General features: G+C 37.2%; 1 protein-coding gene across 9 annotated transcripts in view; it reads right to left on the bottom strand.

Moving 5' to 3' along the window:
* UTRN (utrophin) overlaps nt 1-27,549 on the bottom strand; it is a 443,932-nt gene that overhangs the window by 216,070 nt on the left and 200,313 nt on the right. For all 9 annotated transcript variants that reach the window (XM_036316081.1, XM_036316083.1, XM_036316082.1 and 6 more), the window contains 6 exons: nt 26,391-26,540; nt 24,715-24,790; nt 22,554-22,768; nt 20,380-20,497; nt 16,950-17,155; nt 15,201-15,355 (listed from right to left, as the gene is read on the bottom strand). In XM_036316081.1, the coding sequence (XP_036171974.1) occupies nt 15,201-15,355; nt 16,950-17,155; nt 20,380-20,497; nt 22,554-22,768; nt 24,715-24,790; nt 26,391-26,540 (920 nt within the window). The remainder of the gene's footprint in view (nt 1-15,200; nt 15,356-16,949; nt 17,156-20,379; nt 20,498-22,553; nt 22,769-24,714; nt 24,791-26,390; nt 26,541-27,549) is intronic.

Below are 27,549 nucleotides of genomic sequence, written 5' to 3'. Positions count from 1 at the left end.
TGGAAAGGAGGAAGTAAAACTCTCATTATTCAAAGATGACATGATATTGTACATAGAAAACTCTAAAGACTCCACCAAAAAAACTACTTGATTTAATACAGGAATTCAGCAATGTAACAGGATACAAAATTAACACCTAGAAATCGATGGTGTTTTTATACACTAATAATGAATTTTCAGAAACAGAAACAAACAAATAATCCAATTTACCATTGCAACAACAAAAAAATTAAGACACGTAGGAATAAACTTAACCAAGGAGGTTAAAAACTTGCACTCAGAAAACTACAGGACATTGAAAAGAGAGATAGAGGAAGATATATAAACAAGTGTAAGAATATACCATGTTCATGGATTGGTAAAATTACCATCATTAAAATGTCCATACTATCCAAGGCAATCTACAGATTCAATGCAATCCCTATTAAAATACCAACAGCATATTTCACAGATCTAGAACAAATACTCCAAAAAATTTATATGAAACCAAAAAAGACCCCGAATAGCTACAGCAATCTTGAGAAAGAAGAGCAAAGTTGGAGGGATCACAATACCAGATATCAATTATACTACAAAACCACTGTATTCAAAACAGCCTGGTACTGGCACAAGAACAGGCATATAGATCAATGGAACAGAACAGAGAGCCCAGAAATTGGCCCAAGCCATGATGCTCAATTAATATTTGAAAAAGGAGGCAAGAACATGCAATGGAATAAGGACAGTCTCTTCAATAAGTGGTGTTGGGAAAATTGGACAGATGCATGCAAAAAATGAAACTAGACCACCAACTTACACTATATGCAAGAATAAACTCAAAATGGATAAAAGATTTAAATGTAATTGTGAAACCATAAAAATCCTGGAAGAAACCATAGGCAGCAAAATCAGAGACATCTGTTGTAGCAATATGTTTGTGGATACATCTCCTAGGGCAAAGGAAACTAAGGAGAAAATAAACAAATGGGACTACATCAAGATAAAAAAGCTTCTGCACAGCAAAAGAAACCATCAATAAAATGAAAAGGGAGCTCACTGTATGGGAGAACATATTGGGCAATGATACATCTCATAAAGGGTTAATATCCAAAATATATAAGGAACTCATACAACTTAACAAAAGGAAGACAAACAACCCAATTAAAAAATGGGCAAAGGACATAAATAGATACTTCTCCAAAGCCAACATACAGATGGCCAAGAAACATGAAAAAATGCTCAGTCACTGATCATCAGAGAGATGCAAATTAAAAGACAATGAGGTATCGCCTCACACCTGTTAGAATGGCCACCATCAACAAATCAACAAATGACAAGTTCTAGAGAGGATGTGAGAAAAGGAAACCCTAGTACACTGCTGGTGGGAATGCAGACTGGTGCAACCATTATGGAAAACAGTATGGAGTTTCCTCAAAAAATTAAATATGGATCTGCCATTTGACCCAGTGATCCCACTTCTAGGAATATATCCTAATAAACTGGAAACACCAATCAGAAAGAATGTGTTTACCCCTATGTTCATAGCAGCACAATTTACAATAACTAAGATTTGGAAACAGCCTAAGTGCCCATCAGTAGATCAGTGGATAAAAAAGCTATGGCACATTTATACCATGGAATACTATGCAACAGTGAAAAGGTTATCTTACCCTTTGAGACAACATGGAGGGACCTGGAGAATAATATGCTAAGCGAAATAAGCCAGTCAGAAAAAGACAAGTCTCACATGATCTCACTCATATGTGGAATCTAATGAACAAAATAAACTGATGAACAAATGGATCTAGAGACATAGAAGCATGGAACAGGACAGGATCTCAGAGGGAAGGTGGGGGAGGGTGAGTTGGTGGGAAGAGATCAACCAAAGAATTTGAATGCATATATGCATAACTCATGGGCACAGGCAATAAGATGGCGAAGGCCTGGAGTGGAGGGTGGGGGCAGGCTAGAAGTGGTCAATGGGAGTTTGGTGATATATGTAATACTTTCAACAATAAAGACATAATTTTTTTTTAAAAGCAGCAGATGGAGTCAGTGTGCCCCTCCAAAAAAATTTAGCAACATGTGATATCTCATTTATGTATGTTTTCTAATTGTCCATACACACATCCATCCATTCACCACCATCCATCCATCTGTCCTTCTATTTGCTTGTTAACTCAATATTAAAAATGGTTATTTTAATATTCAATTTAAGGTGATTTACTTTCTTATTTGTACTTTTCCACATTCTCTGAATTTATAATGAACAGTTATCTTTTTATACATCAATAAACACATTCTTTAAAAAAAAATAGGTAAAAGATTTAAACAGACACATCATCACAGAAGATATATGGATGGCAAATAAGCACATAAAAAGATGCTAAGCATCATTAATCATCAGAGAAACATAAATTCAAACCACAATGAGATATCACTACTTATTAGAATGACTTTAAAAATGACTACATCAAATGCTGGTGAGAATGTAGAGTATCTGCAACTCTCACACATTGTAAGTAGGAGTGGAAAATGGTACAGCCATTTTAAAAAACAGCTTGGCAATTTTTAACATTAACCATGCACTTAAGATACAATCCAGCAATCGTTTTACTAGAGAGAAATGGAAATGTGTCCACACAAAACCCAAATGCAACTATTTATAGCAGCTTTATTCATAATGCTCAAAAACTGATAATAACCCAAACGTCATCCACTGGTAAAAGCTGAACTGTGGTACATGCATATAATGGAATACTGAGCAATGGAAATAAACTACCGATAGATGAAAGAACAAGAATGAAATCCCCAGTGCATTCTGCTAAGTGAAAGAAGCCAGACACAAAAGCTGCACAACATGATTCCATTTATATGACTTTCTGGAATGTCAGTGACCTCATCTCAGCACTTACTTACTAAAAACTTCCCAAAGTGTTTGGCTGCCTGCAAAAAACATCCACATTGCTTCTCTTGGGATTCAGTGCCCTCCACACTCTGTCACTAATTCACTTTCCCAGCTTTCCCTGAGTTCTCTCCAAAACTCTGTTCAAGTCAAGGTTGGATGTTCCATGTCCTCATAAAAATTTTATATCCACATATAAATGTCATTCTGACCACCGGGGGATTGGGCCTAAGCTGGCAATCAGACATCCCTCTGGCTGCCCAGGAGCCCTCGGGGGATGTCCACCTGCCATCTTAGGCCCACTCCCTGGGTGATCTGGCCTAAGCTGGCAGTCAGACATCTCTCTGACAGTCCAGGAGCCCTCGGGGAGCAGGCCTAACCCGTCACAGCAGGAGAGGCTCCCACCACCACTGCTGCACTTGCAGCCATCAGCCTGGCTTGTGGCTGAGCGGAGCTCCCCCTGTGGGAGGACACTGACCACCAGAGGGCAGCTCCTGCATTGAGCGTCTGTCCCCTGGCTGTCAGTGCGTATAATAGCTACCAGTCATTCCTGGTCATTCTGCCGTTAGGGTCAATTTGCATATTACCCTTTTATTATATAGGATGTTTCTCAGTCCTTATTACACTATTATAATAAGCACTTATAGAATAATGAAAATCTATTATATGCCTTTAAAATTACCTCCCAAACATCAATTTTCAAGAAGCTACTAAGAGACATCCTCCACAAAACTCAATTTATAAATCCAGAAAGAAGATATGAGAAGCATGAAAACAAGAGATCAGTGCAGGGAGGAGCTCTCACACAAACAGTGAGAGGTGAACTCAGAAAAGAGGGTGGTGAATCCAAACTGGACCAGGTGCAGGCTGTCATCACCATCCCAACTGCCATGTTTCGTTTTCACTTTACAAAATTTACAAAGGAGACACCCTGACAAAGCGAAAAAAAAAATAACCCAAAATAGGACACCTCCACCCCCACCTCCCCAAAATAAAAAGAGGAAAGAAAGCAACAAAACAAAAACCCATGAGATCCAGGAAATAGGGGTTCCAGATAAGGAGGAAGGCACAGGCACTCCCCAGTTGATGGCTGTGCAGCAAATCTAGAGAGCGTGTTCCCAAGTAAACACATTAGAAGTGACAGGCTACTTAATGCGATTGGCTTTGTGGGAAATTGTACTGTCAGGCCATCGGAAAATGTGGGAAGAATGAGCAACAGGTGCAAAGAAAACTAAGCATGTAAAAACAAAGCCATTATTAATTTCAGGTAAACCAAACAGAGGAAGCAAAATTATAGTCAACTTTCAGTGTTCAGCTGTTAATGATGTTTAGACAGGCATAATAATGTCAACACAATATCTGTTTATCTAAAAATTCATGCTGAAATGGTACAGCCACTGTGGACAATAATATAGCAGTTCCTCAAATAAATAAAGTAAATATATCACCCAGCAATTCCATTTCTGGGTATATACCCAAAGAACTGAAAGCAAGGTCTCAAAGATATATCCGTATACCTATGTTCATAGCAGCACTATTCACAATAGCTAAAACGTGGAAGCAACTTTAATTTTTTGATAATCATGTGCCTATATCTCAATTTAGAAGTTACCCACCAGAATTTGGGTGGCCTTTGTTAGTGGTGTTTTATCTTCCACCTAAGCCTGCCCATATTTACAAGAATTAAAACATCAACAGTAAAAACATTAGAAATAACCAAATAAAGGCTGGGCCATTAAGATACTAGAAAGGGAAAAAAAATCAAAGGAGTACATACATGCAAGTAATCATCCATGAACAGATGATTCTTATTTTAAAAACACTCATATAAAATTTAGTAATTATAACATTTTTCATTTTGCATACTCAGTATCCTTTACTTTAAAGAATATTCATCATAGGTTATGTGGCGAACAGCCGATGTAAAAACAGATCATTCTACATTAGTTCTATTAAACCCTAAAAATGTCCAGACCAGAGGAAAAGTGAAAATGCCCTAGAACCCTATGGGTGAATTCAGAGGATTCCTTATAGACAAAAGACAATTATATACCCAGCAAGCATAGAAGACCAGGGTGGCAGGGGAGACAGAAAACCTAAAGTGACCCACAAAAGGACAAATTACCTACTGGTCATCAGTGGAAAAAGTGATTCTGCTTTTAAGATACTCACTTTGTAGGAAACTGCAGAAAAACAACTGTTAGATGATGTAAGAAAACTCTACTTTGTTGGTTACGAAAGCCAAAGAATAAGCGTTTGGATCAAGGAGACAAGGTTCTACCATGGACTAGCTCTGACAACCTGGGTAGCTGCCCGTCTCCTCCAGCATAATTTTCATCATCTCTGAAAACTCTGCTTGGCACATGAGGTTCTCCATGGTCTGAGTCTTTGCTTACCTCCTCAAGAATCATCTCATCACTCCAAGCCTCATTTTTCATTTACCTACAAAAAAGAATCAATTCCTAATCCTCAAAGTGGTCACTATCTCTATCTTATCCAGAGCCTTACTTTTTACTTCTTTTACCTTAAATACCTCTTCCCTCCCTCCACTACCCCGCCCCCCACTGCATTCATTTTTACTTATCCTGTAGAACGTGGTACAGACACCTTCCAAACCTACATGGTACCTCATCCCTGAGCACCCATGATTTCCCTACCATGGCCAACGCTGCTATAACAAAGCAGTACAAACTTAGTGGCTTACAGCAACTATTATCTCACAGTGCATAAGTTAGTTTCTGAGAGGGGTCTCACTGGACTAAAATGAAGTTGTTGGCAGGCAGGACTGGTTTTCTCTAAAGGCGAATCCATTTTCTTGCTATTTCTAGTTTTGAGAAGTCACCCACATTCTTTGGCTCATGGTCCCTTCTTCCATCTTCAAAGCCAGCAGTACAGGGCTGAGTCCTCACGCCACATCTCTCTGACCCATTCTTCTGCCTTCTTTCTCCACTTATTAGGACCCATTGATGATCCAAGATAGTCTCCCCATCTTTGGGGCCATTATCCTGCCTGTCTCATTATACTGTACCTCCGATCGCAACTGAAAATGACTACTTTGTTGTGTGTTTAAAGTTTTTGAATCATCAGTTCACCCGGTACCCCCAGGACCTACACAGAGTAGCAACTCAACAAGTATTTATTACAAATTAATACAAAAGTAGGACTAATATCTCCCTTCCTGCAATATTTTAATAAATGTATCAAAACACAGGAAACACTCAATAAATAGTAATTTACTGTACCTTGTATATGAACTTGATGAAATACTGGGAAGTTAATTTTACTTACAGCATACAAATGAGCAACTTAATCATAAATGTCCTGAGGAATCTTTTTAAATTCACATATATCTGGTATCAGATTTTTTATTTCGAATGTAATCAACTACTAAAAATAATGAACATAGTGACAACTAAACCCTATGTATAGTAGTCCAGATTATCTTTATATTATTATAATAAATACACATTTTAAGTTTTTATAATCATAATATATGTACATATAAATAACTTATAGTCTGATTTTTGAAATTAATATAATTTTATGTGAAATTGCTAATAGAATGTAGCTCAAAGGCAGTTCTTCATACCACCCTTTTCAGTCTTCTTAAAAATTAGATAAAATGCTAAAGTATGGTATAAAGGACACCACAAGAATCTTTTATCCATTTTCAACGAATTTCATATGAGGTATCATACTACCATAAGGCCAAAATTAATTGCTAAAATTAGAGGCTCAGGAGTGTTTATGCACGCTTTATTAGACAGGCTAATAAATTACCATTAATGCTATTGGGCACTGCGCTCAGAAGAAAACAACCTAATTCTACACCTCTGCCAATTACTAGCTATAAGGCTTGGGTAAATCATCTTAATTCTCCAATTGTGTGTGTGGGGGGGAGGGAGCTCATCCCTAAAATAAGTTGTTTGGACTAAAAGTAAAGGACCCATTTCAGACTGACCAAGGGTCCTTTTAAAACTACATAATCCATCACATCACACAGATAATAAAACCTGCTAGAAGAGTTCCCCCATTCTCACCTATCCCTAGCTTCAAATTTGGCTTCATTAAAAATCCCTGCTTGGAAATGAAAGGTAACTGATGGGAGTGTATGAGCAGAGAACAGAAAGCAAAAAGGTCGAGGAGTACTGATGTGGAAGCTTCCTGAGATCACACCCAGCAGTGAGCTCCTGTTAGCCCATGCTTCACAATGCAGAGTTTCTATCCGGCAGCTCTGGTTGCTGCATCTCAAGAAAGACCAGAGCAGAGCTAGAGGAGACACTGGGAAATGTAATGAGAGAATACAGGGGAAGGAGCACTATCATAGAAAAAGAATCATCTTAACTTTAGGAAATTGTGGCTACTAGACAAAGGCAGAGAAGTTTCACAAAAATCTTTTTTAACCTACAAATCATAAAGAGCAAGGACAGGCTGAAAACCTAAAGGATAAACATCTGATGTAAAAGGCTAACTTTAGCAGAAACAAGATATTTTACTTCAAACGGAAGTAACACACTATAGAATTCTTTTGTAGAAGAAATGGTACAGATGAAAAATATAAACTGCTTCTCATAAAAGATTAGAGGAATTCGCTAGTGACAGATTTACTTACAATAGTTTACATTAAAGATAGCGGGGATCTAAAAAATGTAAACGCTTAGCTTTTAAGGAGATTTATATTATAAAGGCAACAGATATAGCTTAAAGTAATCAATCTAAATAGCTTATAGTTATCTTGTAGCACAAAAACATGGCCACCCACATAACTGCCTTGTTTAAATATTATTTTAAAGATGTTAAATGATACTTGGTATTTTTAAGCTACAAGATATACTGGTTAATCAAGTGTGCATGTGCTTAGAATTGGTCAAAAGAGTGTTTGAACATAAATACATGTGTCTCTTTTTTAAACTTGAATGGAAAAGAGCATCTCAGAAAACCCACAAATATGTGTTGCTAAACTTTGGTATACTTAAAAGGTGACCTTTATTTACAGGTACTTAAATAAGTATATGTATCTTTTTCAGAGCAGAAAAAAATGGCAGAATCAGTAATCTGAGTGGCATGTAGAAAACTTACACTGAAACATTATTTAAGCTTTTCAATGGGTACCTTCACGAGGTAATTTTGTTCTTTGGTAAATAAAGTAGGATTTAGCTGGGAAATATATTCAAACACCCCATGGGGAAATGCAATACATTTAATGAAGAATTAGTCACTGCAGATATCTCTCTGTTACATAGAGATTGGGATATCGTCAAGCACTTTAAAAATTCACCCCGTGGGATTTAAGAAGACTGCTGTAAGCTGCTAATACCACAAGCTCAGGAAGCTCAAGAGAGAGCCCCAACCCCCTTGCCCATCCCATGATGCCTGCCCTTGACTTTATATAACCCAAAGGAGCAGTTTTCTCTTCGGCTGCCATTGACAGCAAGTAAATATTTAAGACCACAGAGCTATCCTCGTGAGAGGATTCATCCCACCACATCCTATTTCCTTTTTAGCTAAGTCACTACACGACATTCGGCCTTTATTAGCCAACCAACATTAGACTGTAACTCAAATGCTACTCTGCACCTTTCCCAGTTTGCCAAAATCTACCGTCAAAACCCTTCTGTTATGCCCAGAACTCCATTCTGTGTTGGGAAGACTCCACAGATCAATCCCTTCACCTTATCTTAAGGAAAATTGGTTTCCCTAGGGCCATCAATTCCCCCCAAAGCTTTCAATGAAGTTTTTTTCTTGTTTCTCTCAGACCCTATATTCCTCAGGGTGAGGAGTGAGACTAAGGGTCCTCCTCTTTGCTTTCCATTGCTAATTCCAGCCATTGTTTTCTCTTTCAGGCAAAAGTCTACTCTTTCAAAGCATAAGACTTTTATCCGTTATGGTCAAATCCTCACCTCTAGGTCTGTGGTCACTGCATATGGTTATAAAGGTTGCTCACTGTCTCAACAGGTAAATGGTGTCTGAAATCCAACTCAAGGTCTTCTGAGCAAGCCACAGGCTCTGGTGAGGGACTGCATCACCAGGGAAAAGGACATTAGAGACATCATTATGGACTAGAGGTAATCCTGGTCTCAACTTCCTTAAAACACCCTCCTCTTCCTGTCCCCTATCTTTCATCTACATTCTTTCTACTTGTCTCTGAGTAGATGAACATTGCTGAAGAACACTACATGCATATCTTCACTATGCATGTATTATTATAAACCACAAGTAGGCACCGGCACTGTCCAGCAATAATGCAAAGACCCCTAGGAAGCTCTCTGTCCCACACATCAGAATTCTGACTTTATATCTGATCTTCTTTCTTTGGATATAAAATCTGAAGTCTCACCGAGAGCATGCCTCACAGATCATAAAGAAAGCAGAAGCACTACACAGAGAACCTTTCATCTTCCTATCACCAAGGCTCCAATCCATATTGTGTACTCTTCCCCTCATTGTCCTTCCTGTCCTAACGGAAAACACATCCCAGCTCTTACCAAACCAAATTGTCCAGATTTCGCCTTCTAGTCTACTCTAGGACCTTCTTTCCTCTTACTTTGTTCTCTGTCTTGAATCATCAGTCTTTTCTCTACTGGATCATTCCCATGAGCACAAAACCATGCTCTACCATGTCCAATTCTAAAGAAAAATCAATGACCACACTGAGAAACAACAAGCCCTCCAGGTAGTACCCAATCTCTCTGTCTCCTTCACAACAAGCATTTCTAATGTTCTTTCCACAACTTGGTTCTACTTCCTCACCTTCACCTCATTCTCAGAAATGGTCATTTTAAGTGTAGAGAAATCTCAGCTGTGCTAAGTAACTTTAAACATGTCAGTGAAACGTCTCTGAGCCTTATAGCATCCAATTAGACCATGCATTCTTAATGGAGGCAGTAAGTAATTCTTTAGAAAGGGTAAGGTGGAGGACGGGAATGGGGAAAAATTGACACTTTCTATGTATAACGCACAACTATAAAGTACAGAAACAGACATACAGTATACCCATAGTATTAAAATTTCATGAAGGAAGGTACCTAAAAAAGGCTTCTTAGGGGGTTAATAATATTTTTTTAAAGGTTGAGAAATACCGGTTTAAATGAACTATAAGTTTATGTACAACTCTTAAAGTTCCTTACTTCTATCTTCACAACAACAATGCCAAGAATTCAAAAAATGCTTACGATAAGTTCACATACTTTGTTTAAGAAGGCAAGGACAGATTTGTACATTTTAGAAAGAGCTCCAAATAAAACAGTTAAAAACTATAAATGCCCCTGTATTTAAAAGAGAAAATCCTCTCAATACATAGAAACTCCAGCTGTGACCCGTGAAGGGACCCTGTGAGCCACAGTTTTGTTGGATTTTCCCTGTTGTATAGATAACAGTTTACCCAAATCATGTGGTATTTTGTTACAGCAGCCTGAACGAACTAAGACACTAACGAACAAAGTTACATATTCTCATAGTTTCATCTAGTAAGCAATATTTAGAGTATCTATACTGCATTCAATAAATCAGATAATCAACTAGTTTATAATTAACGTACATAGAAACTGTTTGAAATGACTATAGACAAATGACTGACAGTGACTCAACCTTCTGCTATTCTCACTAGTATCACAAAACAGACTAAGGGCAGTGGGTTTCTAAGGAAGACATCAAAAGATAGAGCACATGCCCGACTGGTGTAGCTCAGTGGGTGAGCGTCGACCCATGAACCAGGAGGTCACCAGTTCAATTCCCAATCAGGGCACATGCCTGGGTTGCAGGCTCGATCCCAAGTAGGGGCATGCGGGAGGCAGCCAATTGATGTTTCTGTCTTTCTATCCCTCCCCTTCCTCTCTCTCTAAAATCAGTAAAAACATGTTTTTAAAAAACATTTAAAAAGACAGAGCACATGATGATAAGCTGGCTAACCTTCTGTTGAGCATATATCATGTACAAGAAATGTTTACATATAATCTTTGTCCTCATAATAATCATACACTTAGATATGATCTCCACTTTAGAACCAAAGAAAGTGTCTCAGTCATTTAAAATAACAAGCTCAAGGGTGGTAAGTCACACAGATCGGAAATGAATATACTGGGATTTAATCAAGAATGGCAGGTACCATAGTGAGTTTACCTTCCGTTCTGCCTGTACAAACTGAGGATTGCCTTAAAGAGGCAAGGCAAAATATGGCTTCTGGAGGGTAAGGGCAAAGAGAAAAATTCATAGCAATTAATTATCTATAAGATAATATTTAAAACATAAAGTTATATTACCTCATTTCCTTTACAATATTTCACCACCAATCACTACATGTGTGTATATGTATATATGAAAGTATGTGTGTGTATACACACGTATGCCTATAGTACTACAATTGTGCGCACACATACACACACACACACACACACACACACAGGCACTCCAGGGTCAAAATAACTTTTCAGACCCAAAAAGGCACCTACACTCCAAAAGTTACTATGAAGATATTTTATCTATTGTTAACTCAGTACTAAAAAAAAAATTGTTAATTGGCATTAAGAGATGTAAAAGAAAAAATATCACAGGTTAAGAGTAGCGGCCAAGATACATCAATTAGTTTAAAATGTTAGAGACAGACCTATTGTATATAAAATCCAAAATATCAGGAGCTAGTTGTGTTTCAGAATTTAAACTTTTTTGCACATTAGAAATCTATTATGAATGTATCTATATGACTTATTACCTCTAAGTAGGATGTGAAGCGGCAAACACATTAATATGTCTGCACTTAGGAACAAGGCTATTCACACCAAGAAGGATAAATAAAGACTATAATAAATGGTTTCATGTCAAGCCAAAGCTTTCTGATATCTCAGCATATTGGATTTTGGCACTGCAGATAAGGGACTATGGACCTGCAACTGTGAGTGGCCAAGTTACTTAAGCCAATTGCAGTTCACAGAAAACATTTCCTTTGAAAGCTGATATTAAACTTCACAGATTATCCCACAATCACAATATTCCACTGGCAAGTATAATAACCTTCACCCCTCCAGCACTTGGCTACCAATGGTATATGTTCAGAATTGAGCTGGAATCTAATGAGCAAAATATACTGACCAACAAAATAGGTCCAGAGGCATGGAAGCATGGAACAAACTGACATATATCAGAGGAGTGGGCAAGGGATGGGAAGAAATTAGCCAAAGAACTTAAATATGTATGTGTATACACAGCCCATGGACACAGGCAATAGTGTGGTGAGGGCCTGGGGGGTGGTAGGAGTTGGGTGGAGGGAGGCAAAAGAGGGGAAAATGGGGGACATCTGTAATACTGTCAACAATAAAATATATTTTTGTATTTATAAAACAAACAACAAAAGAATACAGCTGGGAGGCAGGAGGTGGGCCATGTGCAAGGCCTCCCAGTGGTCATTACAATGGCCACATACTAGGGAGAGTTACATTATTCATAGCAGAAGCCCCATATCTTTAATTACCTGGCTTCTAAACTCAACACAGGTAAGAACCAGTAAGTGGAATCACAGACAGATCCAAGAGGTGAATACACGGAGCAGTCACCAGCAATAGCTGGCATTCTGACAGCAAAGAAAAAAGGTAAAGAAAAGAGCCTTGCTACCTAGACAAAAAGTCTTGCATTCCAATCTCGGCTCTGCCTGTATGAGCTGGGTGACCTTGGGCATTCCTGAACTTCTCTCTGCTCCAGTTTCATCAGCGACATAGTGTTGAGGAAAACACTGCCTGTCTCCTGTGGCTGTTGTGAGGATTAAATGAAATAACACCTGTGAAGAGTTTAGCACAGTGCCTGACAATGAGAAGATACTCAATACAATTTACACAGTAAAAATAAAGCACAAAACTCACAAAGCATAGCAGCCTGAATAAACTTACTATCAACTCTTCAGAACTCGAAAGTGATCATAATATCGTATAGAGAAATCTCATCTTAGCTATGCTATGAAACCTTAAACATGCCATTGAAACTTCTCAGAGCCTTGTAGCACCGGATTACACCATGCATTCTTAAGGGAGGCGGTAAGTGGTTCTTTGGCAGGGTAAGGTGGAGGACAGCAGTGGGGGGAAGAAATGACTCTTTTTATGTATAAAGCATAACTATAAAGTACAAAAACAGACACACAGTATAACCATGGTATTAAAATTTCATGAGGAAAGGTACTTTAAAAGGCTTCTTAGAGGGTTAATAATAATTTTTAAAAGGTTGAGAAATGCTGGTTTAAATGAACCGTAAATTTACATGCAGCTCTTAACCGTCCTTAATCCTATCTTTACAACAATAATGCCAAGAATTCAAAAAAATGTTTACTATAAGTTCACGCACTTTGTTTAAGAAGGTTAGGGCAGATTTGCATATTTTAGAAAGATCTCCGATTAAAACAGTTAAAAATTGTAAATGTCACTGTATTTAAAAGAGAAAATCCTCTCAAATCAAAGAAACCCCAGCTGTCACTCATGAAGGGACCGCCACAGTTGTGTAGGATTTTCCCTACTTTATAGATGACAGTTTACCCAAATCATGTCTAGATATGAATATACTTAGTTTTTTCCCCTCAAAATGGGGAAAGAAACTAGAATAAGGGCAACTATTTGTAACCACCATGAAGTTGGAACACTGTGGCTGTCTTCGCTATGATAAATGAAAGATCACCTTGGAATATAATTCATTTTTAATTGCCTCTTCCATCTAATCTAACTACTGCTGGAGTCTGTCATAAAATATTTACAAAGTAAAAGCAAAAATAAAGAATTGGGGGTGCTAAATAAAGCAGGCCACACATTTCTACGTGATCAAGTTTTTGGGCATTGTTTACAACAAAAACAAAGTCATAACTTATACGTGAATTTTGGGAAACAGATAAAGTATGATTAAGGACTCTCTTAGTGTTACAGCTGTCTTTTTAAAACAAACATGATTGACATACAACCTTGTATTAGTTTTAGGTATACAACATAATGATTTGATTTATGTTATTTATTGTAGTGTGATTAGCATCGATCACCACAGTTACAATTTTTCTTGTAATGAGAACTTTTAAGATCTACCCTTTCACAGCAACTTTCAAATATACAATACAGTATTGTTAACTATAGTCACCATGATGCACATTACATTCGTTTTATAACTCTAAGTTTATATCTTAAATCTGTTTTTAATTCACCTTCTTCCCAGCCTTGGATTCTAATCCTTTCTACACCCAAATACCTTGTTACAACAAAAGAAAACAGTTGTATAAAACGCTAGAAAGATCAATATTATAGCTATTTTCTGCTTTAACCACTTATGAAGTTTTGTATTTGCAACCCCAGTCTTATTTCCTCCAGAATCCTAGGTTTTTCATGCTCATTTACCACCCTCTTAATTTTGAGTTTTCCAAAACTCCACTTTAGAAGTTGTAACTAAAAATGGCATTCTAAAATTGTATAAAACATCTTCATGTCAAACTGTTATTAAATGCTTGACCATACTTTATTACCAGTAATACACATCAAAAAGTGTTCTAATATTATCCATTTTATTCACAGAAAAACAAATGTGTTATGATATCTTTGATAGCTTTCAGGCAGCTGCATTTGCATATGTAAAGATGTGTGTGAAACCAAATTCCCTTAGGCAAGGTGCTCCCTGCAGGATGCTGAAGGTAAACACATCTTGACTGATGGTGAATAGAAATATGCTATCTTAAACAGATGCTAACCACTGTTTATAGGTCCTCAAATCCTAGGTCTTCAAGTGACAGAAAAATCTCTCTTATAAACCCACATGCTATTTTAGACTGTTCCAAACATACTGACTAGACAGAGTAATAAAATATATATATATATATATATATATATATATATTAGTTAAGCCCTGAATACACAGAGAATAGTTCAGGAGTCTAGAGTTGGATCCATGTGTTCTCAGCCTCAACTGAGGCAATCCGATCAAACAGCCCACTATTTTAATGATCATTAGGATTACTATCACCCTAATGAAGCTGTGCATACCTGAGTATTCCTTAGCATCACGCAGCTACAAGATTTACTCTAGGTAACACCAAGGAGACCAAAAAAAAAAAAAAATCAGAACACATAAATAATCACTGGCAAGGTTTAGACTTATTTAAGGAAAATCTCCATGTACTAAGTCAAGTAGATATTGTATAAATATACATTCTGTATGATAACACTCAGAATAGCATAAAAAAAATTTTAATCACAATAAAATGTACTTCTAGTAGTCACACATTTTGACATGTTTCCATGAGAAAGCCAAAGCCATCAAATTCTCAACCTGACAAGACACCGTTACCTGCCAGGGCCTCAGCATTTACCTTTGTTTGAGATTGATCCACGACGCTTTCAGATACTCGGTGGTTTCCTTCACGTTCCTCGTGTCATCGCTACCATATTCCCCCAGCAGCTTCTGCAGGATGTTATCGAACGCCATCACGATCCCGTCTCCAGGACCCAGTTCTTGAAGCAGTATCTACGGTGCAATTTCAGGCGCCATTGTTAGACTTGGTCACTCAGTAACCAGTATTGCCAAAACATTGTTCCTCCCAGCAGGTTTTAATATGTTTTAGACACAGATATCAAAAGGAGAAAACAAATTATTGGACAAACTCTTGCATGTAAGTTTAAACCAAAATAATTACAGACGTGAAAAGAAAAATAACTAAGAAAGTGATCAGGTACATAGCAGATGACATTAAACAAATGAATGTCTCTTTCTCTTTTAGATATTTCATTTCCTAAAAACAATGTCTTTTTTCATTTCTTCTGCTATACATATGATCCTTATAGGAACATGCACTGATTAGGAATGAATTGACTATAGAGTTCCCTTATATGTATGTATAGCAATGGAAAGGGCCAACAATACAGAAATCTTCTGTCTCCTGCCCCTCGATCACTGTGTATGTTTATAGGTAACAGCTTGAGTGGATCAAGCTGCCACGCAAGGTTCACTGGGAGTTGCCTGAATAGCTACACCGAGGCTATATCCATTGGCATATCAATTCCTTGACACACTTTTTCAGACTCTGAGAGTTCCTGGATCAAGATAATCCTCATGAAATCTAAAGGACAAATGAAAGTTCCTATAGTTTTTTGTGGCTATTGATAGAAAAGTCAATCCTAAAGTTTCAGAAGGAAATGACCATACTGCTAATTATAAAAGAATATTCTACATATGATGATTAAAGCATTGATACCACTTTGAATTGTATTCCTTTAGTGAAGTTTCAGGGGCTCTGCTGATATTACTTTTGATTCACTTGGTAAAAACAAGTAGCAGATATCATAAACACAGGGAATGATCCAGGAAATCAGGACACCTGGCCACTTGATTTTATATTGTAACCACAGAAAGTCCATATGTATGAAGAATGAAAATATACTTTCATGATTTAGATTTAGATTCCCACATATCCGTTATTATATTCTTCACAAATGTACACTTTTATCTTAGGCTATCTGAAGGGCAAATAAATGTTACACTAAAATATAAACTGACAACCATAGCCTCTAATTCAAGAATATTTTCTGTGATTGCGGAGAAAATTTAAAATAGTGCCATACATGTTCAATATCATCAACTCTGTTAACCAAACTGATCACAGAAGGTACCTGCTCTGATGACATTGATAAATCAGTTTGTTATAAAGGTATTAAAAGAAACTAAACTTACTTAGTACCTGATTTGTTCCCTACAGTAGCCCTCAAATGAAAGTCTCAAGAAATTTCCTAAATAGAAATAACCTTCAGGGTAGACATGAAGAGAACAAAAGAAGGTTCTTGGGATCCTGAATATGTTCCCTTCCTAGTGGCCGGTTTGTGGTGTGTTCCATTTGCAAGGAGTCAGTGAGCTGTAAGTCTAAGATATATGTACATTTCCATTTGTTATGCCTCCAAGAATTTTTCAGAATCCTTCCTGGTCAAATGCTTTATATTAATTTCAATGTGTATTCTAAGAACTTGGGGAAACATCATGACAAGAATCCTTAAAATTACAGAACCAAAAAAAAAACAACACACAACCAACAAGTCAATATCGCCAAAAGATATCTAATGGGTCTTACTTGATTATCAGAAATTTGTTTGATAAGTGGATCCCTTCGGGCTTGTTGAAGAATATAGAGTCGAGCCTCATATTTTCGCATAAGTTCTTCAGTCTCCTCTCTGTGGTCATCCCACTGTAGGCTGTCAATCACCATGTCCTCCAGCTGCTGCTGCCGCAACTCTACACCATGCTGAGTGCTATCCCACTGGTTCCTGACCTTCTCCACTACAGGAAACATTACAAAAAAGAATTCCCGAAAGTGACTCTCAGGAAAGGGGAAAAGTATCTGATACCAAATTTATTACAAACGAAGCTATCAATAGAAAAGAGAAAAGAGGCAAGTCGACACACATTTTAAAGAAACGTCAGTCTGTCATACTATACAATTGATATATTTCGGAAACCATTTTGGGGGAAAAATTCTTATATTAAACTCTATTAAATTTTATTTTTTTACTGTTCCAACTACTGGCCTCACTTTTATTTCTTTTCTTTTTTTGATATATGAGCAGTTTTTTATATATTTTAGTTTATTTTTATTGTTGAGAGTATTAAAGATGTCCCCCATTTTCCCCCCATGACCCCTCTTCACCAGGCTCCTGCCCCATCCCAGGCCTCACCACACTATTGTCTGTGGCCATGGGTTACGCATATATGCATACAAGTCATACAAGTTCTTTGGTTAATATATATTTTAAATGCACTAAAATACCTCACAATAAAACATATCTACTACTGTGAACTGATAAAGCGAAAAATTCTAAGAAAAATAATTTTCTATCTTGTTTTATATTTACAGGACCTGGTTTAGAAAGGTATTAATAGCACTTTGTGACAGAACTTTAAGACACAGGCATAGTCACTTGTCATCCTCAAAGGAGATGCTCTAGGGTAATCTTGATTTGAAAAGAAAACTCCTTAAGAATACTTTCACATTTGTTTTACTGTAGCATTAAATCTCTCTAAAAGGAATTATTTTTCTATGTTGAAGTTCAAGAGAAACACTAAAAGTAAATTCAAGTTCTGTGTACCCAGCAGCCCTTTATCATAAAAAAAACAACAACAACAAACAACAGCCCATAAATATTGGCTCTTGTCTGCTCTTTTTTATTGTTTCTTTCTCTTTTTCTTTCATTCTCAGTCTCTTTCTCTCCTTCCCTCCCTTCTTTCCTCTTCTCATTTTTAAGATGAAGTTAAGAAAGATCTAAGGAAAGAAACTTCTGATTAATGACTTCGAGGGCAGTCAATGATCTTAAACTAAAGTACCAATAAGCAATAGCTTTCAATATCTTCAACAACCCATTGATAATAGGTAGAAAGTTAAAAACAAACTTCTAGAAGTTATTTTGAATGTCAGACAGACTGAAGGGCTATAATTAAGTACCAGGCCAAGAAGAACTTAATTACAATATAACATTTCTTCTGGTAAAATTCTTGGGATAATACAGGCTATATAAAGCTATCAATCCAATATTGTTCAGAAACCCGCAAATTACACTTACATGTATTAATTCTAAAAAATTGTGTCAATGAGATGATTTGTTTTATACTGTCTGAATAAAAGCTTAAATAAATTTCTTAAGATTGTAACTTAAGGGGAAGACAAATCTATCATAATGTTCTACTTGTCAGTTAAAGAATTATATACAATAGTTTTGACCAATTCTACTACAAACAGAATCCTGAAATATTGAACAAATAAAACTAAAGACATCAAGCGACTGCAAATATCACCGGTTTATCATAAAAATAAGCAAATGATCCTATTATTTGTGAATAAGAGCAAAATGCAGGTTACTTTTTGTTGTAGAAGCTGAGGATGGCTTCTCATATAATAAATAATGATAAAGACTATGCAGTCTCTACATAAGAAAATGGAGAGAAAACAGAGAGAGAGAGTTAAATTGGAAAGGGAAGATATTTGGGAGAAGGAAAGAAACTTTGGACAAATGCAGAGGTGGTGGGGAAAAGGAAAAAAAATAAACGTAAGATGGTAGAAAAGGCAAAATGGAGATGGATTTGCAAAGAGTTTGGTGTCATTAAACCAGAGAAGCTCCCCTGCCAGCGATGGGAAATGGGGTCCCTCTGGATCTCCATAGGCATAGCAATCCATCAGTTCAGAAAAGAAAGGAAAAATGGCTGAATCAGTAAAAATAAAGCAACACTTTGAGACAGTAAAAGCTCTTTGCTAACTCATCTCTTGCAACAACCTTGCTGCCACACATTTATTTTGAAATCAAAGCGCCTTTTTTATAGGAGAAATAGTCGAATTTCTCCCCTCGAGAAATAGTAAACAAGGTGATAAAATACATTCCAGTTTATATTCTGTCACAAATTAAGTCTATCACTTGTATGGAGCACAGTGGGAGGCCCCAGAAAGGTGACTTTTCACAATCTGTGGCGGAGAGAAATTTCAGTAACTGTGAGATTCACAATGAAGTTATGGGGGCAAAGATCTAAAGATAGAAAACACCAGGGACCAGAACAGGGTGGGAAAGACTTTATAGAGGGGGTGACATTTTATTAGCTGAGTAGAATTTCACCTGGGGAGAAAAGGCTGAGGGGAAAAAATATGCGAATAAAGGTAAGGAGAATAAGAACTGTCCAGAAGTTTTAAAGAACATGTACAGTACAAAACAGCTACAGATGGGGCCGAGGGCTGTAGTGGAAGAGGGTGATAAAAGCAGACTATGACCGTCCCTAAAGTATGTTTGGATTTCAAAATAAATGTGGCAACAAGGTTTATTATAACAGATGAGTTCGCAGAGCACTTTTAGTGTCTCACAAAGTGGGGTTATTTTTCCTGAATTCGCCATTTTACTTCTTTCTCCCTCCTTTTATTATTAGATTGTTTTTGTCTTCCCATTCTTGAGAATTTAGACTTTGTTTGATATGACATACAGATGCTTTTAAGCCAGATATTAAACTCGAAACAAAAATTGTGGCTGTGGTTATTTTGTTTGCTTATTTTTTTATTTTGCTTTATTTTGTCTTTAGCTAAGGTGTTCACAAATTACTGCCAGCTACAGAGGTACAGAGTAGTTGCTCAATAAATATTTTTAGGCTGAATTTTGAGAACATGAGTTAAAAGACATGCTAAGATTTAGTTTTAGTGAATGAATTACAATGAAAGAATGGGTTCGCATTCCTGTGGGTTTCTCTAATTTTTGTTTTCTTGGTTCCTTCAAAAGGAATATTAACTTAACAGCAAATAATCCAATGAATCAGTAACTACTTAAACATAATAATATTACTACTTTGAGGAATTCAAAAGGGAATTCTGACTGTTCACAAAAGATAAAAAAAACACAAGGGAAAACCGTATTTATTAATAGATAAAGAGTATCAAATAATATTAATTTCTCATTGAATAATCTTTGAAAAGGTGTATATGTGTGTAATCATTTTCAGTGAAAGTAGATGATGACATATAATTTTTTTGGACTTACATTTTTCTGTTATTGCTGTTCTCACATCTAAGCTGGAAGCTTTATTTTTCAAATTTTGAGCCAGTGTAAAAACATAATCAAGCTGAGGATGGCGCTGTTCCAAGTCCGCCTTTGTGATCTGTGTAAGAAAACATGATTTTTAAGATAGGCTAATAGTCTATTTGCCAAGAACACTAAGGAGCAAAACTGGTGTACTGACATCAAAGTTGTCTCCTATACAGGACAGTGAGGCATCTGAGATGTGGCACAGTAAGTCCTAGGTTCAAATCTCAGCTCTGCCACTTACCATCCAGGTAACCAGGCACTTCATCTCTCTGTTTTTGTTTTCACAAAAAGAATAATAAAATACTGACAGCTCAGCTATATCAGGTCTGAGGAGATTAAATGTAAGAAGTTCCTTTAAAAACTAAAAACTGTTCTGAAAACATTAGCAGTGATTTCTGCAGAGGATACCTTGCATATCAGGCCTACATCAGGTATGAACACAAACTAATGTCACCTACAGGGATGGCAATGAGGTATTAGAAAAATGCTATTTGGAGTAATTGTAAATTAAATAATTTTAGACGCAAAAAAACTGTTGCTCTACAGTTATCTCTTAGTACTGATAACGATGGGAGAAAAGTTAATGTCAGAAAATGGTGTGTCTTAAATATAGAACTAATAGCCATAAAGACTATTTCCAATAGGTACAAATGGTATGGCAAAGATTCTCTCCCAGCTCTTCCTCTTAAGGAATTCACTAATTTTGCAGACTCCAATTACTCCTACAGTGTCAAATGTTATTCCTAAATGGATTATTCACAACTTCCAATCCTGAGTCCAGAGAGACATTTCAATGAATGCTGATCATTTCTTTCTAAATGGCATAAGAACCTCTCAACACAACCTACTCAAAACTGAATCAATCAAACCCTCATCTACATTTCACTTCTGCTATTCTGAATCTCCGCTAATTGCAACAGCATGGTCTTAGCAGCCCCGAAAGGCTCTTTATTTTTATTTTTTTTTTTTGTATTAAGCATCTCTTGCACTATTCCTATTCTTCCTGCTAAAATAGATCATTGTTATCATCAGTCTCCAGGCACAATTTTAAAAAAGAAAAGGAATAAAAACACGTGCCCATTGTTTACAGATGAAAAGGGTTCTGCGTGGCCTGCAAGCTCCATCAGAGTGAACTCGAGCTGCCCTTGCTATCTCACTTCCCACTGCATTTCTTCGCTGCACAAATGTTGACCCCATGTCCCTCACCCTCCATGCTCCCCCACCTCATGTCTTTGTTCACTCTGCTCCCCAGACCAGGAATGCCATTTACTTGTCTCTAGATGAGAAAATCCCACATGGTCTGCCTTCCGTCACTGTGGCAGTAACTCTCTTCTTCACCCGGGCTCCCCTATCAGGTCACATGTACCTGCCTGTGCCTGTTACTACACGCTGCTCTGCACAGAGACTGTTCACTTGTACACATTCAGTGCCTCCATCACAGTCGGGGCATATGTGTAATCTGGGATAAATTTGGTAACTATTTCAATAGATAGTTAAGGAAGTGAACATGTAAATTACTTACAAAAGTGTCCAACACACATTAAGTACTTAATAACAGTTAGCAATCACTGTTATTTAATGGTTCATTCCCAATTTGTATTTAGTGTATTCTTTTCCCTATCTCTATACAGCATACAAGCCCAGAACCTAGCATACACTGAATATGGGAAAAGAACTTTACAAATTGGCGTGACATGGTATGTTTGTGTATATATATAAAATTATGGTCAGGCATTCTCACTGCTAATGTCAGCAATTAAACAAATAAGCTCATTATAAAGCATAAGTTGAAAAGGCACTTCAGGAAATTATACTACATCACACTAGACATTAACTGTAACGCTAGTTTATATTTGTACTGATGGGACTAGATTTACAATCTCCGTTTCAGATGTTAAAATATACACTGAGTCTACAACTCAAGTTGGTAAAGGTAATCTTACCAAAACAGCATAAATGCAAGAAAATCTAGACTCTTCAGAGCTAGCCTGGGATGGCTGTTTGGCAGATAAAGAAGTTCTTAAAGCTCACTCTCTCAGAATTCAGGACAAACAAGAGGGAGCCAAACAGATCGTGTCTACCCGTGTGCTGAGGTGTTGCCATGACAAGCCTGTACCCTGTGCACCTACTTTCATTCTGGAAACCGTCTTATTGATCTCTTCCACATCCCCGACAGTGACAATGTTGGACTTCAGCATCTGGTCGATCAATACCAGCCAGTCGGCTAGTTCTGTTATCGTTTTATCCAGATCAGCAGGGATTGAAATTTCTGAAGTACAAGGAGACTGGGCAGGAGGTTCTGATGCAGAGGATACTAGCACCACCTTTACGGCACCAGGATGAGCTGAAATAAAAAATGTAGCAAAGTACCACCGAATCAATAGGATGTTCTGACTGTGGTGGGGCAAGCGTCTGTGTGCTTATGTAAAATTTAGATTAGGTTTAAAAATGGTGAGAGTTTCTATTTCTTCATATGGAAGTGGCAATGGTATTTCCGGCAGTATCTATGTCTTTGGTGGTGGTAAAGCCAATTAAACACCCAGTTACACAATATTCTAGGGCAGCAATAACTCAGAAGTAACTAACACTGACACCAAGAGAAGATAAAGTGAAAAATACACCAACTGTGAGAAAATTAGCACTGATATTTTATTTTGTCAAGAGGTTTGCCTTAATTATAAAGCCAATTTATTCACAGTTTTCTGTTGTTCAGAGGGCTTGCAAGGCACTTAACTTTGCAACATGAGCATTACCAATTCTTCATCCACATCCTTGTGAATGCCTAAGAATATATATGTATTCACTACCTGTTACTTAACTCTTTCTCTACAGCTGGATATTTAGATGGCTCCTTACATTTCACTTTAAAAAAGAACTCGCAAGGAATGTCTTTTTTGTGTAGAGTATTTTGCATATTTCTGATGAACACTTTGATATTGATTTGCTAAAGTAGAATGACTGGATCAGAAAATATGAAAAAATTAATGTACTTAATATTTATTAGCCAATTTTTCCTTAAAGGTTGAAAACTGAGACTTGCAACAGCGACGTGTGGAGTCCGCATGAAGGGTCCACACCAGCGATACTCTGTCTCAATGGATGAACACAGTGTGCTCACTTACTGGTTTTTTATTATCAGTGAGAGCAAACATTTTTTGTTTGTTAACCAAGTATAGTATAATTTATAACTGTGGTCTTTATCTGCTTCCTTTTCAATTTGCAAGAACTCATTTTTATAGGAAAGATGAATCTTGCCATCTTGCTGAAAACACTGTTTCTACTTTAGGATTTTTAATGTGTGTTTTCTTTTTAACATATAGATGTTATCAAATTTGGGTGATCAGATCCATAAATCTGTCCTGGAAGATTGTTTTTCCAGAACTTTCAGTTAGAGATTCTTGTCTTCTTCAAAACTTGGATACATATTTTTCTCTCTTGGTTGTTTGTGTTTGTCTTTTGTTTTTAAATGATGGAAGGTTGGTTGTTTTTCTTTAGTTTTATACAAGGTAGCTGAATTATTAGACCCATCTGGAGCCCACTTTAGCAGACGGTATAATAGATAAGGCTTAAATAATCTTCTAAAACATATAGTCAATCCATAAATTCAGCACAATTTAAATTAAAAGCCCCAACATATTTGCATATATCTTGACAAAATCATATATTGAAATTTCCTGTTTCTAAAATTAATACAGTAAAGGGTCAAGAACAGTCAAGAGAGCAGGGCATGGTGTAATAGCTATGGTGCCATAACCTGCACTCTGATCGGGACAAGGAGAGAAGGAAATAGTGAGAAAACTTTTTCCTCCACACCTACGTGATCATCAGCATCTATCAGTAAATAGCCTCCCTGGGATGGAGAACTCTTCTAAAACCCCATCTCCCGCCTGGTTCCAGGATACCTAATCCTTCGTTCTCAGTCTTGATCTGCATGCAGTTACACCCCACACAGGGCATGCTGTGTAATGGCTACAGCTGACTTTCTGAAAAACCGCATGTCCTCAGTTTCCCCACCTTGTCTCTTCCCTTCCCTTCCCAGGCTCTCTTGGGGACCAGGTCCCGCTCTGGTCCCAGGAAAGGCAAAAATTTTATCTCTCATGAGTGCCTTGCAGTCAAGTATGTGTTGGATTTAAAGAAGATGTTCCTTTCAAATAACTGAAAATAGAATAACAAATCACAACTGCGTTGTGTTTTCCAGTTTAAAGTTTTCTCTAATTTATATATGATGCCCACAGTCATAATATTTTGCTATTTTTATAAAAAATGGTTAAGGAATAAACTGTATCTTACCAGCAGTTCTTGTCTGAGAAACAGAACAGGGCTCCGGAACGCGTTCCTTCAGTGCACTGGGCATGTCTCTGCATACCTATAGCATCCGGCCAAATGGAAAGAGAAGAGTACCATATAAATAAAGATGATTATGTTTCCCAAAGAGTAAGTGTCATTCTACATGACTGCTTTGCTATCCACTGCAGCCTTGCTTAAGCCCCTACTCCACCAACATTACTATCAAGAATGTCATCCAGCCCAGCCATTGTGGCTCAGTGGTTGAGCATCGACCTATGAACCAGGAGATCATGGTTCCGTTCCCAGTCAGGGCACATGCCCTGGTCTCAGGCTCAATCCCCAGTAGGGGGCGTGCAGGAGTCAGCCGATCAATGATTCTCTCTCACCATTGATGCTTCTATCTCTCTCTCCCTCTCCCTTCCTCTCTGAATCAATAAAAATACATACTTTTTTAAAAAAGAACGCCATCCAGTCCTTAGCTGCCCTGGGCCTTTGAAACATTTAATGCTGTCACTTCCCTTCCTGGAACTCTGAATAGTCTGTACTCCTGACTTTCCTCCCACATCTCTCTGACCTTCTAAGTGTCCTTCACCAGCTCATTCTCCTCTGCCCATCCATCAAATGCTAACATTCTAAAGGGTAGGTTTTTTAGTCTTTCTACCATTGACTCAGGCTTCTCTCCCTGGGCCCTGGTTTCTAATGGTTACATCTACCATACAGAGTTAAAGATGCCAAGGACTCCCAAAATATATCTTCAGTCTGGATCCCTCTGGCAACTGGATATTCAGACATGTCCAAATCTGAAGTCATCATGTGTCTCCCTGAAGCCCCCTTGACAAAGCTAATGACTAATTGATCTTTCCAGAGCAGTTATCCTGATCTGATCATAGGTTTTGCTAAGAGGAGTTACTTGACTTCCTGATATCCTAAGGACATCCATCCTAGGATCACTTCATCTCTATAGTTCAGCTATAGTGAGCTTTCAAAAGGTAACATTCTCCTGCTTAACCACCTTCAATAGCTGCCCACTGCTCTCAAAGTGATGAACTGTTCTCAAGACACAGATTAAATTCTTTGTGATGCATGGTGAGGCCTCCAGGATCTGATGTTTGCAAGCATCACTCATTCTTCACTTCATACTGAGCGACTTCCAGGACCCAAGTGCATTGAGCTCATTCTCTGTCTCTTCTAGACCATGTCACTTGCTGCTGTTCTCTCTGCAATGCCCTTTCCCCCATTATTCATCTGTCCAATTCTTATTCATCCTTTACAAATTAGCTTGGAAATTTTCTCCTCCAAAACCATCCACAGTTACCCCCTAAGGCCAGGTCATATGCCCTACTTTTATATCCCTATGGATCCCTCTACGTTATAATTGCTTAGCAACTTGTCTCCCCACAATAAACTCTTTGGATTAGGAGTGACATACTCTTTGCTGTATTAAAATGGTGACTGGCATAAAGTGAGAGTCCAGTTAAAACCTATTCAGTGAGTGAATGACTGCATGAATGAATGAAATATCCCAGAATAGTATTTCCCAAAGTGTGTTTGCTGGAATTCTCTGCACAGTCAGCCCTGCTTGTTCTTGGGCATTCATAATTCACCTACATACAGTAAAATCGGTGAAGTTCTAGGTTAAAGTTACTTAGAAAGGTGCCACAGTGATTCTTAACGCACACCTTATTCCACGTCGAATTTACAGTTCTTAAGCTTTCTGAAATCTTTTCTCTTTCATGTAAACTCAGACTTTTATCTGAAAGCATTTCCAATTCAGTTCTATTCAGCCATTTGAGTTTCTCAGCTTGTACGTCCATCTCCTGGTTTAAGTCCTAAAGGTGTCAGAAGAGAGGTATGATTAGAAGGTTGTCATACTAGAGAAAGTTCAAGAACTGTATTAGAAACTAACATACTTTGGGTATTTTACAGACGTGAATTTTTAATTTCTTAATTAGACAATAAACTTATAAGAAGCTTGAACATATGTTAACAAATTGTAATTGATATGGGAAAGACCACTCACCTGCAATGTGTACTTGGGTGCTCCCACCCACCACCCTGTCTTATAATAGGGCCATACCCTCATATCTACACTGATAAGTTAACATTCTGTTCTTAGATGATGAAAATGATGTCTGTTCCAATGAAAGGGCAAAACAAAATAAAAAGCCAGCAGGAGCCTGTATGCACCTCTCTCTACCTCATCTCTATCGACCCTATTGTCCTGTCCAGCCCTTTGTGACGGCCCCCAAATTGTTTACAGAAGGGATGTTCCAAGAATATGAATGAAATTTGTAGTTAAAACAGGAACAAGTTTGTTAGCTATTTGATGTCACATTTTGAAAAGTAAACTTAATAATTGTTTCCAACAATATTTTTGTTGTTGTTACTAATAGTTTCCCAAAATGCCTCAATCTTACTCCTTTAGACAAAATCTCTTCAAATTAGTGGGCATCGTTCATCCACATACATACCCAATTTCTTCTTTTTTAAAATAAAAATATGAACACAGTATGCTTATGTTCTGCAATAAGTCTTTCAATTCTTAACACAAAAAAATATAAAATTTATGGCTATTTGAGTATATTTATTTATATATCTTTATGTATTTTATATGTAGTATAAACAAACAACTATAAACAATCCTTGTAGGTTGTAGATAAACAAAAAAATTTTATTAATACAACCATGACAGTGAGTCTAGAGTAACCCTCCGTGAGTTACTCTCAAGTCACTTAGAGTTTTGTTTCTACAAAACTCAACTTTATAGCTAGTAATTAGCAATTATCTTCTAAATCTGAAAGCAAAAACTTTACTTCAAAGCAATAATTTATTCTACAA

This window comes from Myotis myotis, unplaced genomic scaffold (assembly GCF_014108235.1).
Source record: "Myotis myotis isolate mMyoMyo1 unplaced genomic scaffold, mMyoMyo1.p scaffold_m19_p_7, whole genome shotgun sequence".
Taxonomy (NCBI): domain Eukaryota; kingdom Metazoa; phylum Chordata; class Mammalia; order Chiroptera; family Vespertilionidae; genus Myotis; species Myotis myotis.
The sequence above is the reverse complement of the archived record's forward strand: the minus strand, read 5'-3'. Positions and strand labels throughout refer to the sequence as shown.